The sequence below is a fragment of the Protobothrops mucrosquamatus genome, unplaced genomic scaffold (genome assembly GCF_001527695.2).
Source record: "Protobothrops mucrosquamatus isolate PMUCROS unplaced genomic scaffold, P.Mucros_1.0 scaffold1151, whole genome shotgun sequence".
Lineage (NCBI taxonomy): Eukaryota > Metazoa > Chordata > Lepidosauria > Squamata > Viperidae > Protobothrops > Protobothrops mucrosquamatus.
The window spans coordinates 137,136-152,550 of NW_015387366.1; the positions used below are offsets into that span (position 1 = coordinate 137,136).

The window sequence follows — 15,415 nt, forward strand, 5'->3', positions numbered from 1 at the left end:
CCTCCAGCCACCAAAGCAAGCTATAGGAAATGCTTTTCAACCCCAAAGTACTGCATGGCACTGAGATTCCTCTACCCATGGAGATATACAATATTTCAATGCAAAACACTTAACAATTATTTTGAAGTTTCATATAATCAAATATGTGGTACTAAGACAACCAAATATTCATAGCTTCCCAGGAAGATTATCTTTGCAAGAATGAGTTTTATGAAAAATAGCACCCACCGTTTCTATAACCAGATCACAATTTAATCAGTATTATGAAATCACGAAGACTGAAGACTTAGTTTATGCTCAGAAAGATATTATCTACTCAACAACAGCTATATATTGCAATTCGAAATACCTTGAAAGAAATTTTCATCAAGAAAAGCTTATCTGTGCAGAAAACACAGATTTATTACTTCACTTATTTGTACCATGATTTTCATGATACAAAACCATAAAAGAATTTATGGTTAGGTGGCCCAGAAGTTGGAGAGCAAAATGGACATCGCAAACAAACTCGGAGTGCTTGGGTATGGTTAGGAGGGCACTGACTTTTCTAGCCTGCCCTATCTATGTTTCCTGGAAAAAATACATGGGAAAATCCCATTGGAGGAAAATTCCACTTAGGGTTAGGGCACCATAAACTCGGAGAGCAAAATGGACATCGCCAACCAACTTGGACTGCTTGGGTACGGTTAGGAGGGCACTGACCTTTCTAGCCTGCCCTATCTATGTTTCCTGGAAAAAATACATGGGAAAATCCCATTGGAGGAAAATTCCACTTAGGTTTAGCGTTAGGTCACCATGACCTTGGAGCGCAAAATGGACAGTGCCAATGGACTCGGAGTGTCTGGGTATGCTTAAGAGGGTACTTATATTTCTAGTGTGCCTAATGTAGGTTTCCTGGTATAATACATGGAAAATCCCATTGGAAGAAAATTCCACCTAGGGTACAAGTAAGAAAGAAAAAAATAAAGTATTTTCAAAAATTAACAAATGTTCAGGATCTCAACCACAAGCCATTGGGAGAGATCATTTCAGGGAGAAGAGTTAGTCCAGGTGGATTAGGTTTTAAACTACCTTTATCTGTATAAACTACCTTTATCTGTTTTTCTATTTGTCTGAAATGTAAATATTTTTAACTAAGTGAATTTGAGATTATGGTTGCTTGGTAGGAAAAATTATATTTAAAATTTTATCGGGAAGAGAGGGCTGTTCTATTGTCTTTATGGCATTAAACTGTGCCATATATATAAAATACAAAACATAGTGAGTCTGAGTTTATAAAATAACATTCCATACTGAAATGATTAACAACAGTGTGAGATTTTCAAGTAATACTGGAAAGCAAGTTACAATTGCTTCAATCCAAACTAAGTTCTGCTAGAACAGGGGTGTCAAACTGCTGGCCTGCAGTCCGGATGCATCATGGTGAAACTGCACCCACCCCATTGCCGGCAATGGAAAAAAAGTTACGATACGGGGCGACACGTCACGTGACGTTGCGAGTTTGACACCCCTGTGCTAGAAAGAGCATGGACAGCTATTCTGTTGTCATACCACGCAAATTGTACTTGTAAATAATTTATGAAAAACACTGCTTCCGTAGAAAAACCATTATAATTAACTATGAACTGTAATAATTTCTCATCATGTACTGATCATTTGTCAGATAATCAATTTATAAGAACCGACCACTTTGAAGTACTTTGTATTAATGTGGGTACTATGTGGGTGCTCCAACTCTGGAGGCTTTTAAGAAGGGACTGGACAATCATTTGTCTAAAATGGTACTCTAGGACCAACAGGCTAGAAATAAAATGCAACCCCACAACCTTGCTCCCATTTGCCTCCTTAACTGAACAGCTAATATTTTCATATCCATCATTCTTTCTTGCTCTGTTTACACATACCTCCATTTCCATAACATCCTCTGCCTTCTTTTCCTCCTGCCACAAATCCAACCAATGCCTTATATCAGTGGTTAACCTTTACTTTACCACAGATCCCCCTTTAAATACATTTTGTGGCCATGGATCATGGCCATGGACCCTCCAAGACTTAACTCAAGATTTAAATCATAACATTTCTTCAAGGCTTCACAGACCCCTGTGACGACATTGCAGCCCCCAGAGGTCCATGGACCACAGGTTGAGAGCCACTGCCTTATATTTAAATTCACTTAAATTCATTTAAAATGTTATATTTAAGTCTTAAGAAAAAGATGCATTTCAAATGTCTAACATAATTTGATACTGTTTTGCAGAAGATGCCAAAATCTAATTGTTTTTCTTTTCAGTCTAAGGGGAATCAAGCCAGAATTCCATCCCAAGCAATGTTAAATCCTTCAATAGAAATGGTTCTACATTACTCTTTTTTCTTTGTTGATAGCCACTGAAAAGGTTGAAAGATATAATATGATCACACCCCTTTAAAATACTCTGACACACAAAATAGCCGTGTGAACTTATTTTAGTACTTCAATAGCTTTGACCTTTAAACTCTGAATGTAAGTTGGTGACAGAAGCAGGAAAGAATGTTTCATCTATGTTGCCACATCAACAAGAGCTTCTGTAGTCTCTTACCATAGATGTTTAAAAATGAGAAGAAATGAAGAGGAAGATCCCTAAAGAACACATGAACGACAGAAGGCAAAAACAAGTGATTCTATATAAAATGTTTTGTATGAATACATTGTATAGAAATTCTAATTCTATTACAATGAGATATGAGGGATTGTCAGCAAGAATGTTTTATAATACTCTTGGAAATTTATTTATCTATCAAGCCTAAGAGCATTTCTGAATTATATGTGTATCTCTGCTTCTATCATAAATATGTATATTTCATGCATAGTCTTTCCAAACAATTATTTTCCGAGATGATTGTCATTTTTCCATAGCAGATTTATAAGGTTTTTTTTTCAATTGACAGTGTATTATTACTAGAGGCAGCAGAGATGGGAAGAGTTTCTGAAGATGAATACCGTTTTAATCAAAAACATAAATATTTAATTTTTGGCTGAAAACTAATACTTTTTTCAAAATCACAGGACACAGTTTGATACTAGGAGAAGGAATATTTGTAGCTGTTACATACATTATTTATGGTAGCTTACTTCCCTGAAAATTAGCTAATCTCTTAACATAGTGACAGAAAAAAATTAATAGAATTCTGTTTATTAACATGAAGTAAACACAAAATGCTCAAAACATAATAGCAGATTCTTATTAAATGAAATTGATTTTTTTTAATGTAGATTGATTTCTAAAACTTTATTGTCCCTCTTGTTTATATATAATTTAAGGAACCAAGTGGTAATTATTAAAATGTTCAACTAAGATTTCATTATAAGAATGCTGAATAGCTCACTGCTTCAACAAACAGTTCCAGAAAACTCTTAAATCTTCCATTTCGACCATAGACCATCCCTGGGAGAGCATGATCTTGGAAGAAGTTTAGTCTGATCTGGAAGAATTACAGAATGTTCCAAAGTTCTCCAGAACGTACTATTCCCAAACTTGGGAGTTTTGTATATCCCCATTTCTATTAATTTGCCTTAGATGCAGCTAATTCAAGATAGTGGCTTAGTATCATTTCTATGCTATCAAGGTCATTATAGCTTTGAAAGCTAAGCTTTACTATAATGTATAGCACAAAGCAGTTTGGTCACTCAGTCATTAAGACAACTGTATTATATATGTATTATTCAGGAACAGGAAGAACATTCTACTGATATATCACTATTAATTTGCAGCATACCTTTAAGTATTTCTTGTCTTCCTATTAACAGTAGCACTTCATCATCACCAGTGCTAATAGAAATTTATGATTGAAAGGCCTTTAAGCACTATTATACTTAACAAATCCCTGACCTTAGCATATGCTTTAAGATGCCATAGTCTTTAATTTGAAATATATGTGCTTCATTCTACATATGCTACTATTCTTCAATTTAATGGAGCCAGGATTTGGGGGCAGTGAAACTATTTCATCTAATAGGCTGCAGAGAGTTATTTAATCAGTTTGGTCCAACCTTTAAGAACCAGTTGTTAATTTTTTTTCTAGATATTAGCACAACTAAGTCAAGCCTCACATGTTTCCTGCCAGATCAGGAAAAGCAAGAAGTCTAGAGCATGTTTGAGCAAGTAGAGGTCACAGCTGCAACACTATCACGGTTCAGAATTTCCAGACAGGCAGAATAGGAAAAAGGTGACGTTTGGATTAACTGTTCTACTTGCATCAAAAATCCGGGGAGTTAAAACCAAATAAAGAACATATTTTCCCTTCTATTGATACTAATGAAAAACATAGTTTCTACTGATTCGTTTTAAAAGAACTCTGTACATACTTAGGGTTTATGGATAATGCATAGACCCTGTAAAGGGGAGGGGAACTATAGCCCTTTTATAATTTGTGGATTTCAACTCCCAGAATTCCTGAGCCAACTAGGCTGGGAGTTGAAGTCCGCTAGTCATAAAAGGGCCACAGTTCCCCACCTCTGCTTTAAAGTATCTTAGTTATCTAACTCGGCATATATCAATAAAGATTTAAAAATGGAGTGGGAGTTAAAAAGAAAAAAACTTATTTCTAATCATTTTTATTTTCACAATTCTTACTCCTTATGCCTTCAGTTATTTGAAGAAAACAAGTGGCAACCAGGTTTTCTTTCATTATTAAAAAATGCTATCCAGCTGAAAGGAAATTCTTTATATGGAACATTTTTTCCTGTCAAATTTCACTTTCCCAAAGCACTTCATTTTCCAAAGGCTCTCATCTATTTTTAGTTAAACTGTATTATTTAGGACAAATTCCTGCCTTTATGTCATCAAGATGACAAAAGTCAATCCTATGTGATTTTTTTTTTCATGGCACTGTAAAGTTTGAGAACATCCAACTTATTGGCATTATTTGTTATCATTTTTTTAAAGAAATAATACAGCTGTTTTGAAGAAGCTGTTTTCTGTTCACTTTAATATTTCTCAGTTCAAAGGGTTAACATAACAATTGTTGAGGTTACCAGATGTTGGTTAATTTGATAACATTTCTGAATACACTGAATAACAAATCACTGCCAACAACAAACCATAGCCAGTATACTGAACCAACAAACCACTTCTAAATCACTGCCAACTTCTGAATATGCCTGAAATCTGCCCATCCTTTCTCTAGACAACTGAATCAGATATGTATTTTTTTTCTTATTTACACTTATTAAATAGAATTTTCAAGTTCCTGCTATTAAAACAGAATTTTAAAATTTCATATTATGAAGTAAAAAATACAAATGAATTGACAAATATATTGTATACATTACTAATATAGCCATATTTTTATGTCATACAAAAAGCAAATTTGTTTTTCTTTCCCCATATTTTCTCTTATGAATATTTTCTAATTCAAAAATAATATTTTCAGCAAAATGTTTAAGTACCAAAACAGATCTGGGGAAGGGAAAGAAAATAAAGGAAAATTCCTATTGTAACTAGAAATATGTTTCTGTGGTGTTTTTTTCTGTGAAATTTGTTTATGTAGCCCTGTACAGTGGAACAAATAAAGGATTTACAGTAAAACTTACTTGGGATACACTGGCTCATACAAGTATTTGTCTCTTGCAGAAAGAAGATTGAAAAATAATATGTATCCATTTGCAGTCTGAAAGATAAGATAGCCAAAATTAAAAAATGAATAGATTTAATTTTTTTTCACATAAATAGAGCTGTCAGTAATTTAAACTCCATATATTTAAAACATGAATATTGTATTCAAGGGAAAAAATTAAAAAGGTAGTCCTCGGCTTACAAAGCAATCATATTTATTCATGAAGTAAGAAACAGCACTCTCTTCTCCCTGAACTGCATCTTACAGTTATGAAAATAAAAAAAATGTATCAGACCATACAGACTAGTCTTCCAAGTTACCCCAATACATATTTCTAGAGTAAACAAACTTAATAAGCAACATTATCTCTGCTTTATTTTTACTCAGAAGATACTTTTTGTTCATGACATATTGAAGTTTTATATTTTAGCCAAATTAATGACAGAAAAAAAGTTTAAGAAAACCTTAAGAAGACAGAAAGGTACTTAAAAGGCAGAGGAGTTTATATTTTGAGAGAGAGAGAGAGAGAGAGAGGGAGGGAGGGAGGGAGGGAGAGAGAGAACACAATATTAGCTCAAACACCTGATTTCTGAATTTTCATTCTTTAGTTTCAATATATTGTTTTATTCATTTAATCCTAACCTCCTCATTAGATGGATAACTGCCCACATTAATAAGCATTTTTCCCAAAATTAAACTAAAACGGACTCTAAATCAAAAGCAGACACTTAAAAGAATGTTAACCAAATTCCTTCTTTTAAACAATTTAATTTTTAAAATATATTTCTCAAAGACATAAGGAGAGAAAAAAATAAAGGTTTCGGGTTTCTTTCCAAGCATGGTTTCCTGTTTTTCAGTTAAGAATATGATGGAGAAGGAAAGCATATTTCCACAGCTGCTTCACCTAGTGATATTTTTTTCTTCAATTTTTAAAGCAAAACTATTATAAGTCCAAAGATTTATCCACAGATGTGTTTCTATATCTACGTATATATTACAATTTCTAGATTATGTTCTAATTAAATTCAGTGTTTGAAAGAAACAAAAGGAACAAGATAGCACTGTCTATTTAATCTTGCATTCTTTACAATTATCTGTCTTTAAATAATTTATTCATTTGCTGTGTTATGCTACAAGAAAGTGTAAAATGACACTTTGTAGAAGTATCATCCTGACATCAGCATAGATGCACATTCTTGAGTTCCATTTGCCATACAAGTTGATAATGTTACAAGACTCAGTTCTGTATATGCTGATATGAAAAAGGCTGGAATAGTCATATTTAACCTACATTTTTCTGTAACAATTATTATTCCAACTTGTTCTTATTTTATATTCAGTTCTCTAATTTTAAGAAGCTATCACTAGCTTCCATTGGAATTTGTATAAGTAAACAGATTTAGATATAGGTTCTTCCAAACAATAGCAGTTATCATTATCGAAAGCTACAGCAGCTCAGAAGAATGATGCCAAGTTTTTTAAGCAATCCAAACCTAGTCTTGCCAGTAAAAGATCCAGGCTATCATGAATAAAATACCGAAGTCTCATGAGGTTTAGGATATCAATCTTATAAAATATTTCAAAGAGGTATTTTAGATGAAGCAAGGACTTATGCCTGTTACCTGGCTTCCTTTTTCCACCAAGAAATCACATGGATTAACTGCAGACTTGATGGAAGGGAATCAAGTTATGAACAGTTATAAATTTGTACTTCTTCATTTCAAAATGAAATGCAGAAATGAGAAATGGTTTTATTTCTCCCCTATTCTTTTGCCAGTAAATATTGTGGGATTAGAATTAAAAATGTGATATTATTTATGATATTGATATTATGTAATATTACTTTGGCCACAAATCCAAAGGAAAGCAGTGGTGTATGTGCTTGGAACATCTGATTCTTCAGATTACCTTTAATGTCAAGTCATTTTTTTCTGAGCAAGGTTTAAGCTATATGCTACACACTGTGTTGAAACTTCCAGATACTACTTTCGCTTGGTCAAACAATAAACCTATGCCTCCCTTTCATATTTGTGTATCACTGAAATTTCAAGATAATGCAAATAATAATAATTGATTGCTCCAATACTTCAAGTCTTGATACAGAAAAAATATAGTTATGTCATGTTTCAGCACTTGACCTTGCTTCTCCTTGCCTATCAAGTAATCAAACCAATTAATTTTAATATCACTGAAACAAACAGCTTGGATACTAGATTGGTTAACGACAATCTTGTCAAGTTCCATCAGTTTTTCAAACTGTATGCACAAGCTCACAACATTATACCCCTTTACCACGCCAGATTCATTACGGTTTTTATTCATTTTAAGTATGTTAATGCTACCTGGAATATTGTATGTATTATCTCAAAAATGTATTTTGATGTGGCAAAAACACCACTCTTACTATTTTATGCTAAAGAATAAAAAATACATATTACTTCTAATACAAACCACCAAGCAATTAAATAAAAATAGAGAACTTTTTTTAAACAGAATTTGCCATATTGGATAACAAAATCTGCTACTTAGAAAATCTGTTGAGATTTTGAAAAATTAGTAGCAAGAGATGATCACTAGCAATATAATAAAACAACAGTCAGGATTCGGCACTTTAATGATTTAAAACTTGAAAATATTATTTTCCTTAATTATTATTTGAAAACATATTATAATAAAGCATAGAATACCAATTCAATCAACATTCACATTTAAATTCACATTCAAGTATAAAAAGGGTCAAAGCAAATTAGTTTATCAATATGGTTTTATTTTTATTGACTGGACATTAAAAACACCTTTTATGATACATGGAGAGATAATGGGTAACAATTATGATTACCTGTATTTCAAAAATCTACTTTATTAGATTTCTTGAATAACAACCATATGAAATTATAAAGCCATTTTTTAAAAAAAAAAATTAAATGTTTTCACAACTTTGCCACAAATATATACAAAAACTGCCTTAAAATAGTGCTTTGGAATGTAATGAGTAAAAAAACAGCTAATGGCCAGCTATGATGCTAAATAAAATTAGCCAATCAAGCAAGTAACCAAGGGAGGGTAACTGTGGCCTCACAACCTCCCTGTCCCTCATTCAGAGAACCTCAAGATTGCATTGACGAATTACAGGAATATATCAAACAATGAAAATAAGAGTTTGAAATCTTATCAGAAAATGAAGTAAGCATGTTTCACCTCTAAGAAGATGTCCTACTATTGCTGTATTTGTGTTTAATATATTATAAAGATTAATGCAATGTAAAGATGTGAATATATATTTGAATGAGATACTAAAAATTCAGAATGTATGTCTTTATGAAGAATTATGATTTTATGAAGCATAATACAACCCCCAATTTAAACTTGTATTCAGACAAGTTGTTGCTGGAATCATAAGAATACAGGACACTGAATTCTTTATCCAACGTATTTGGAGGAAAGACAAAAAAGAGTACCCAAAGGACTCTGTGATAGCCTTGTGGAACAGCTCTAATTGATGACAGCTTAAAGAGATGGCCCCTGACTCTCAGATCATGATTGCTCTAAGCAAAAAAATAAAAATAAAAATGAGAAATTTAGATACCAACTCCATCTATATTTTAAATTTACTTTTAAATTAATTTTATATCTTTCAATAAAAAGTTATGTGAAATGTCTCTCTATTAGACTTATAGAATAGCTCTATACAAGATTCTTTACTTACCGAAACAGCTATCATGGTACTGTCAGGCTTCCATTCAGCTTGGTCATAATGTCCAAACTGCGACACAGCTTTTAGTGTTTCTTTGTAGCTTACAATTAGCACACTGGGCTGGGATAGGAAGAGAGATAGTACAGAACAGTTACATTCTTTTATATTTCAATGTTACCTTTTTTTAAAAAAAAGTCTAAATCTACTAGCTATTACTTTCACAAGTTCAACTCTTTCAAATAGCTTTAAACACTTTAAGTGATAGCACCCTACCTCTTTTCAAAGAAGACTATAGTACAACTATAAAAATCATTATTTATATTTTCTAAAATATTGCTCTATACCTAAATTCAACGCTTAATACCAAAAAGTATACATTAACATTTAAGAAGCTACCTCTTAGCAAACTAATTAAGAATTGTGGCTAGGAAAATCTAAGACTTCCTTATTTCAAAACCACAATATAATCTTACTTAATTGGCAGGTTATAAATTAAGCATGATGTCTTAAAATGTTCTGCTTAAAAAATATGGCTCATGCGCTATTACCAGTTTCAAACATTTATTCAAGATGTACAGCTATCATTCAAAATGGTTCAATTCAGATAGAATAGTCAATCATTCCAAAATGAGAAACGTATTAATAAAAGCTAATGTTGCATCATAATTCTCAGGCTTGGAAAGATCAGAACATTCTCTCTTGCACAGAAATGTTTATTTTAACAAATGACTGAGCATTTGTTCTGGAATTTGTTTTATAATGGTGTTTGATTTCAATCATTTGCAGCACAAAATTTCAGATCAATGTACTGGAAGATACTAGAAACATTGGAAAGTGAGCTGATGGTTCACCAAGATGCTAATTTATACATTCCCTATAGTATCAATAATATACTTCCAGAAGCAATTTGATGGGTCCCAGGAGTATAATAAAAGATTGTAAAACAAATGTAGTATGTCAAAACTATACTTTTTTCTCATTTATGAATATCTAAATGAAAATAGAGTACCACTCAAGAACTTGCTTTTATTACAAAACAATAATTTCTTCAATAATTTACTTTTCAAATTATTGCACTGTTTTTAGACACATCTGGAGATTTATGCTTTTCCAATGCTATTTCTCTAAACAAAGGCTAGCAGAGTGTTATGCACTTCCAGCACCGATTCTACAATCAATAATGATAGAAAAGTTATGATCATTATTCAATTACTTATTAATTTTATTGTAATGCTTGGTTTCTAGTATATTCAAATAAATAACCTTAGTAATATCTGCATGTTTAATCTTTTAAATGGATATCTGAAAAACTGCTTATCTCCAATTGTTTCTGCCTGGCCAGTACGTTCCAGCAAAATGAGTGTGCTCCAGCTCCCCTCCATTAAATATCACCTTGTGGGACCCAGGAAGCATGTCTTTTGGCCCCGCCCTCTGGAACAGCATTCCCTCAGAAATAAGGGTGGCACCTTTTCTAGTAGTCTGGAAAGCTTAAAAACCTGACTTTGGTTCCAGATCTGGGGACTATGTTTATTATTTGTCTAATGCAGGGGTCCCCAACTCCCGGTCCATGGACCGGTACTGGGCCATGGCATGCCAGCAACCGGTCCGCACAAACAAGCAAATGCAGGCAGCACACAAAACCACGAACTTTCCAGTCCGTAGATAAACCTTTCTCCATGGAACCGGTCCTTGGTGCCCAAAAGGTTGGGGACCTCTGGTCTAAGGTCCCTATTTTGTAGATTTTGCTGTTTATTACATCATTTTAGTTGGAGCTGTCCATCTGATTCAATGTTTTTAGCTGCGTTTATGTTTTGTGTTTTATATTTTTATACACTGCCCAAAGTCCATTGGATTTGGGTGGCCTGTAAATAAAATAAGCAATTTTACATTCATATTATAACCCATGAAATTTAGCAATGTGAAAAATTTACTTTTTAAACTCTGTCAAGCCCAAAGCAACCCCAAATTAATATACCAGCACATCATAAATGCACTAACCTCCTTATCTTTATGCTTCAAATACATTTCAATAATGATAGGAATTCAACTGAAAGATCATATCTTAAAATAAATATATGGAATATTAAGATATTGGCATTTTGGCATGTGCTGTTGCAATAATATTACTTCAAACTGTTTCAATCTGGTGCCCCTCCAGTTGTTTTGAATTACAATTTCCATTTCCTCTACTTCCATTGCCATTTAAGGCCTGCAGTCAAGAACAATGGTTGCCATAATCCAAAACACCTGGAAGGCACCAGTTGGGAATGGCTGATATAGCATTTAAAGCACAATCTTGCCTATAACATTTGGCAGTAACTAATGGCAACTTGTTGCAGAAGATAAGCTGCTGAGGAAAGCAGCACAATGGGAAAAGAGGGCTTCAGCAGTTAAGAGGAGCACAATTTATTGCCTGTAGTACTGTAATGATTTCCCCCTAATCAGAGATACTTGTACTTCATTTCTCTATTTTCTCCTTCAATGGAAATTATAGTAAAATTCTAGCTTGAATTCCAACATTAAAACTCCTATCTTCCAAAACAATTTTACATAGATATGTATAATTTATTTTATCTTATCCTGTATTTAACTCAGAAATATTGTATGAATTAGAAAAAGGAGACCTACTCCACTCTTTTTCTTTCTCAGATTATTTATTATCTGTATTACTATGGAAATATATTTTGCCATGCAAAATTAGCAAAATGAATTAAATAATCTTATAAGGACCCCATGAAAAGAATCACTTACTAAAATATGGTAATCATGCTGGGAACATACCTGCTTTTATAAATAGTTTTAAATAGTTTGTTCATATTTACAGACAACTTTCTATACTGAAAGTGATATTTGTACATTTACCAGATTCTATTTAAGGATTCTGTTAAACATTAAGTTAAGTTAAGTTCAGTTCAGAGAATATATTTCTGGTTATTTGCAGGACTGCCTTTCAGGAAGAATAATCACCCGTCCCACTGAATTAGATAGGGTGGACATACTCCCTGAAATCTTTCCATTGAGCACGAACCTTGGAAGTGTGCCTTTTCCATGGCTGCTCCTACCTTGTCGAACACCCTTCCTGGCAATTCAACAGCCCCCCCCCACCCTTCTAACCTTTCAGAAGGCCATTAACACCTGGCTTTTTACTGAGATGCTGGATTTATATGCATGGGAGGAAGGTGTCCGAGGGACAATTAAGTGCAGGGTTTGGGCTTGTTTAATTATTTTTATGATTGCTTTATTTATTGCCTTTATAATTGTTATAAGCTGCCCAGAGTTGCTTAAGATGGATAGTCATATACATCTTTTAAATAATAAGTACTTTAAAATATCTTAAGACTCAATGAAAAAAAAGTCCTACTTTTTTCTCATAAGGAAAACTGAGAATTGTATGGAAGAAAATGCATCTAACTGGACACAAGCACAGTAGCTGGTCTCAGCATGTAAGCTTATTACAAGTAAATATGCTAAAACAATAACATTATCTTGTTTTGTTTCAGACAGGCACTAGTAAGAACCATAATCATTCATTAATTTTGAAATGTTGCTCTTTCAGAAGATAGGATAATAATCAAGACTTAAATTTATTATAAATATGTATTATAAATTAACATACTTCTAAGGAAGATTTTTTACTGCGTATCAAAGGGGCAATAAAATATTTTTATGAATGTAGTGTTTATTTACATGGAAGCCTATAAAAATTTATCTGATAGAAAATTCTACTAAAATCTTACTTCTGAATAGACATGTATAGAAGCATTAGCACCAACTAATCTTATTTTATATACTGGTAAAATAACTTAGAATTCAAGAAAGTGGAAGAGAAAAGCAAGGAGAAAGCAGAAAAGAAGTTGACTGTATTAAGACTATGGCTGACCAGCTATTTCAAAAATGCTTTTATTTGTCTCCTTTCACAGAAGATAGAGCATTCTGGGAACTATCCTTCTACAACAATTCGTATCTCAAATCAATATTGCTACCTTCATCTCTTCAGTAGAATTATTTCAGTTCTTTCAGACATACTTGATGTATTTGTTTGCTTTACATTCTGATATCAGACTTTATTTTCAAAGTCATACATAGAAATTTTAGTTTTCCTTATGCATTATCATTTCAAGTGCATTTCACTTTTTTCTATCGTTTACACAAGAGCTTAAACATTTAAAAGAAAATGTCACATAGCACTGAAGCATATTATTATCTATTATAAATACTAACTGGTGTTTAAAAGATGATTAAATTTTCAGTCTTCTGATCTTGCTGAAAGATATACCAAAAGTACTTCACACTTTTAAAACAAATACTTTAATTGGCAACTCAAAATATGAAAATATGAAGTGTAGTCAGAAAAAATTATATAAGCACTGCAATTAACACTTTGATTTTAGTATCTTTAGAAGCAATCCTATTTTACCTATTTACCTATTTATAGCTCATTTACAGGATTCTGAAGGCTATCCTGCTGATTCTAAATGTGTATCATCTCAATTCAGTGGGTTAAAGGGCTTTCAGATATTTGTAAAAATAAGGATGACATAGCGCAAGTCTTGTCTCTGTTTGCTACACAAAACCTTATCACAATTTGCTTGCAAGTGATTTTTTCGGAACAATATTCCTTATTTTTTGTCCTATGTATTGTACAATACAGCTCATTAAATATGCATTGTCAATGGCAGGAAATTACAGAGTGATAGCAGAGCATTGTAATAAACATATCATATGTTATACCTGTATATCAGTGATGGCGAGCCTTTTAGAGACCGAGTGCCCAAACTGCAACCCAAAACCCACTTATTTATTGCCGGGTGCCAGGTGGGCGTGGCCCACTGGGTGGGCATGGCTGTGGTGGTCATGGCAGACTGGGTGGGTGTGGCCAAGGTGAGCGTGGTCACCTCGATGTTGCTTGTGGGGAGGGACCCCTGTGGGGGCTGGGCAGGTTGGGTGAGATCCAGGGGGTCTCTGGAAGATGGGGCGGTGAGCAGGAGGCTTGTCCTGCAGAGTGAGGCAAGGCGAGGCAAGGCAGGGCGGGGGTGCCATTGTCGCAGGGCTAGGTGAGGCAGGGGCCAGGGCGGCGGCTGCCTAACACCATCGGCCCCCGCACACAGAGGCCAGCGGGCGCACGGTGGCCGACAGTGTCCGTCAGCAGCCACAGCCTGCCGACCCCACTCTGGGGCTCCGCAGCCCACCACCAGAGAAGCCTCCTCTGAGCTGGATAGATAGCTGACAACTGAGCAGGCAATGCAGTGGGTCGTGCCCGGGAAAAGGAGAGCATACAAAGGCAGGAGGGATGGGACGGAGGGAAGGGAAACCAGCCGTGCTGGGATGCATCTGGCCACGTGGGACCTCGGCGAGTTAGCGGGTGGCTGGTTGAAGAGGGACGGTTGCCATCTCCGGGGCATGGTGCGCGTGCCCACAGAGAGGGCTCTGAGTGCCCCCTCTGGCACGCGTACCATAGGTTCGCCACCACTGTTATATATCAACCAATTCTCTTATGTGTCAATTTAAAAAATTCAAGCTCACATTACATTTCTGAAAATCAGAAAGATAAAGAGCTTATAGAGCACTTGCATAGTTCCTCTGATGCTAATACTCTACCTTGTTTTTCTTGATTCATGTGTATATGTGCAACATATATTTAGGAAATGGCCTTCAGAAAAAAAAGCTAGGGGTAGCAAAGAATACACAGGATGGCTATAACAATACAAAAGAATATATGGTCTTCTAAATGTTTTGTCTGGCTTGCTGTGGTATGTGTTTGTTTTAGTGTGTGCCTACATGCCTACTTTGTTTATTATTGCTATGGTGGGCATTTTTGCTAGACAATATGAGGCAAATTGCCTGGTTTTTTTATGTGTGTTGCAAATGTTTTTTCTGGCAATGGTTTGTTTCCTAGTTAAACTGGAAATCCTCACAGAAAGATTCAGAAGACAGCTCATAGAACAGTACTGACATGAACAATTATCAGAAGCTAATGAGTACTACTCTAAATATTTAGGAAAAGGGGAAAAGAACAATTTTGTTTAATGGAAAGCCAGCCCAGCACTCCTGGGGGGCCTTAACATGTTGAAGTTCGTTATAAACCCTGGATGACTCTTGCAATACCCCCTGGAATGGATGATACAGATT

General features: G+C 34.3%; 1 protein-coding gene across 1 annotated transcript in view; it reads right to left on the reverse strand.

Annotated features, from left to right (window-relative positions):
• RIC1 (RIC1 homolog, RAB6A GEF complex partner 1) overlaps positions 1-15,415 on the reverse strand; it is a 47,712-nt gene that overhangs the window by 25,598 nt on the left and 6,699 nt on the right. The window contains exons 2-3 of the mRNA XM_015820619.1: positions 9,299-9,406; positions 5,570-5,646 (exon numbers count right to left, since the gene is read on the reverse strand). Of these exons, the coding sequence (XP_015676105.1) occupies positions 5,570-5,646; positions 9,299-9,406 (185 nt within the window). The remainder of the gene's footprint in view (positions 1-5,569; positions 5,647-9,298; positions 9,407-15,415) is intronic.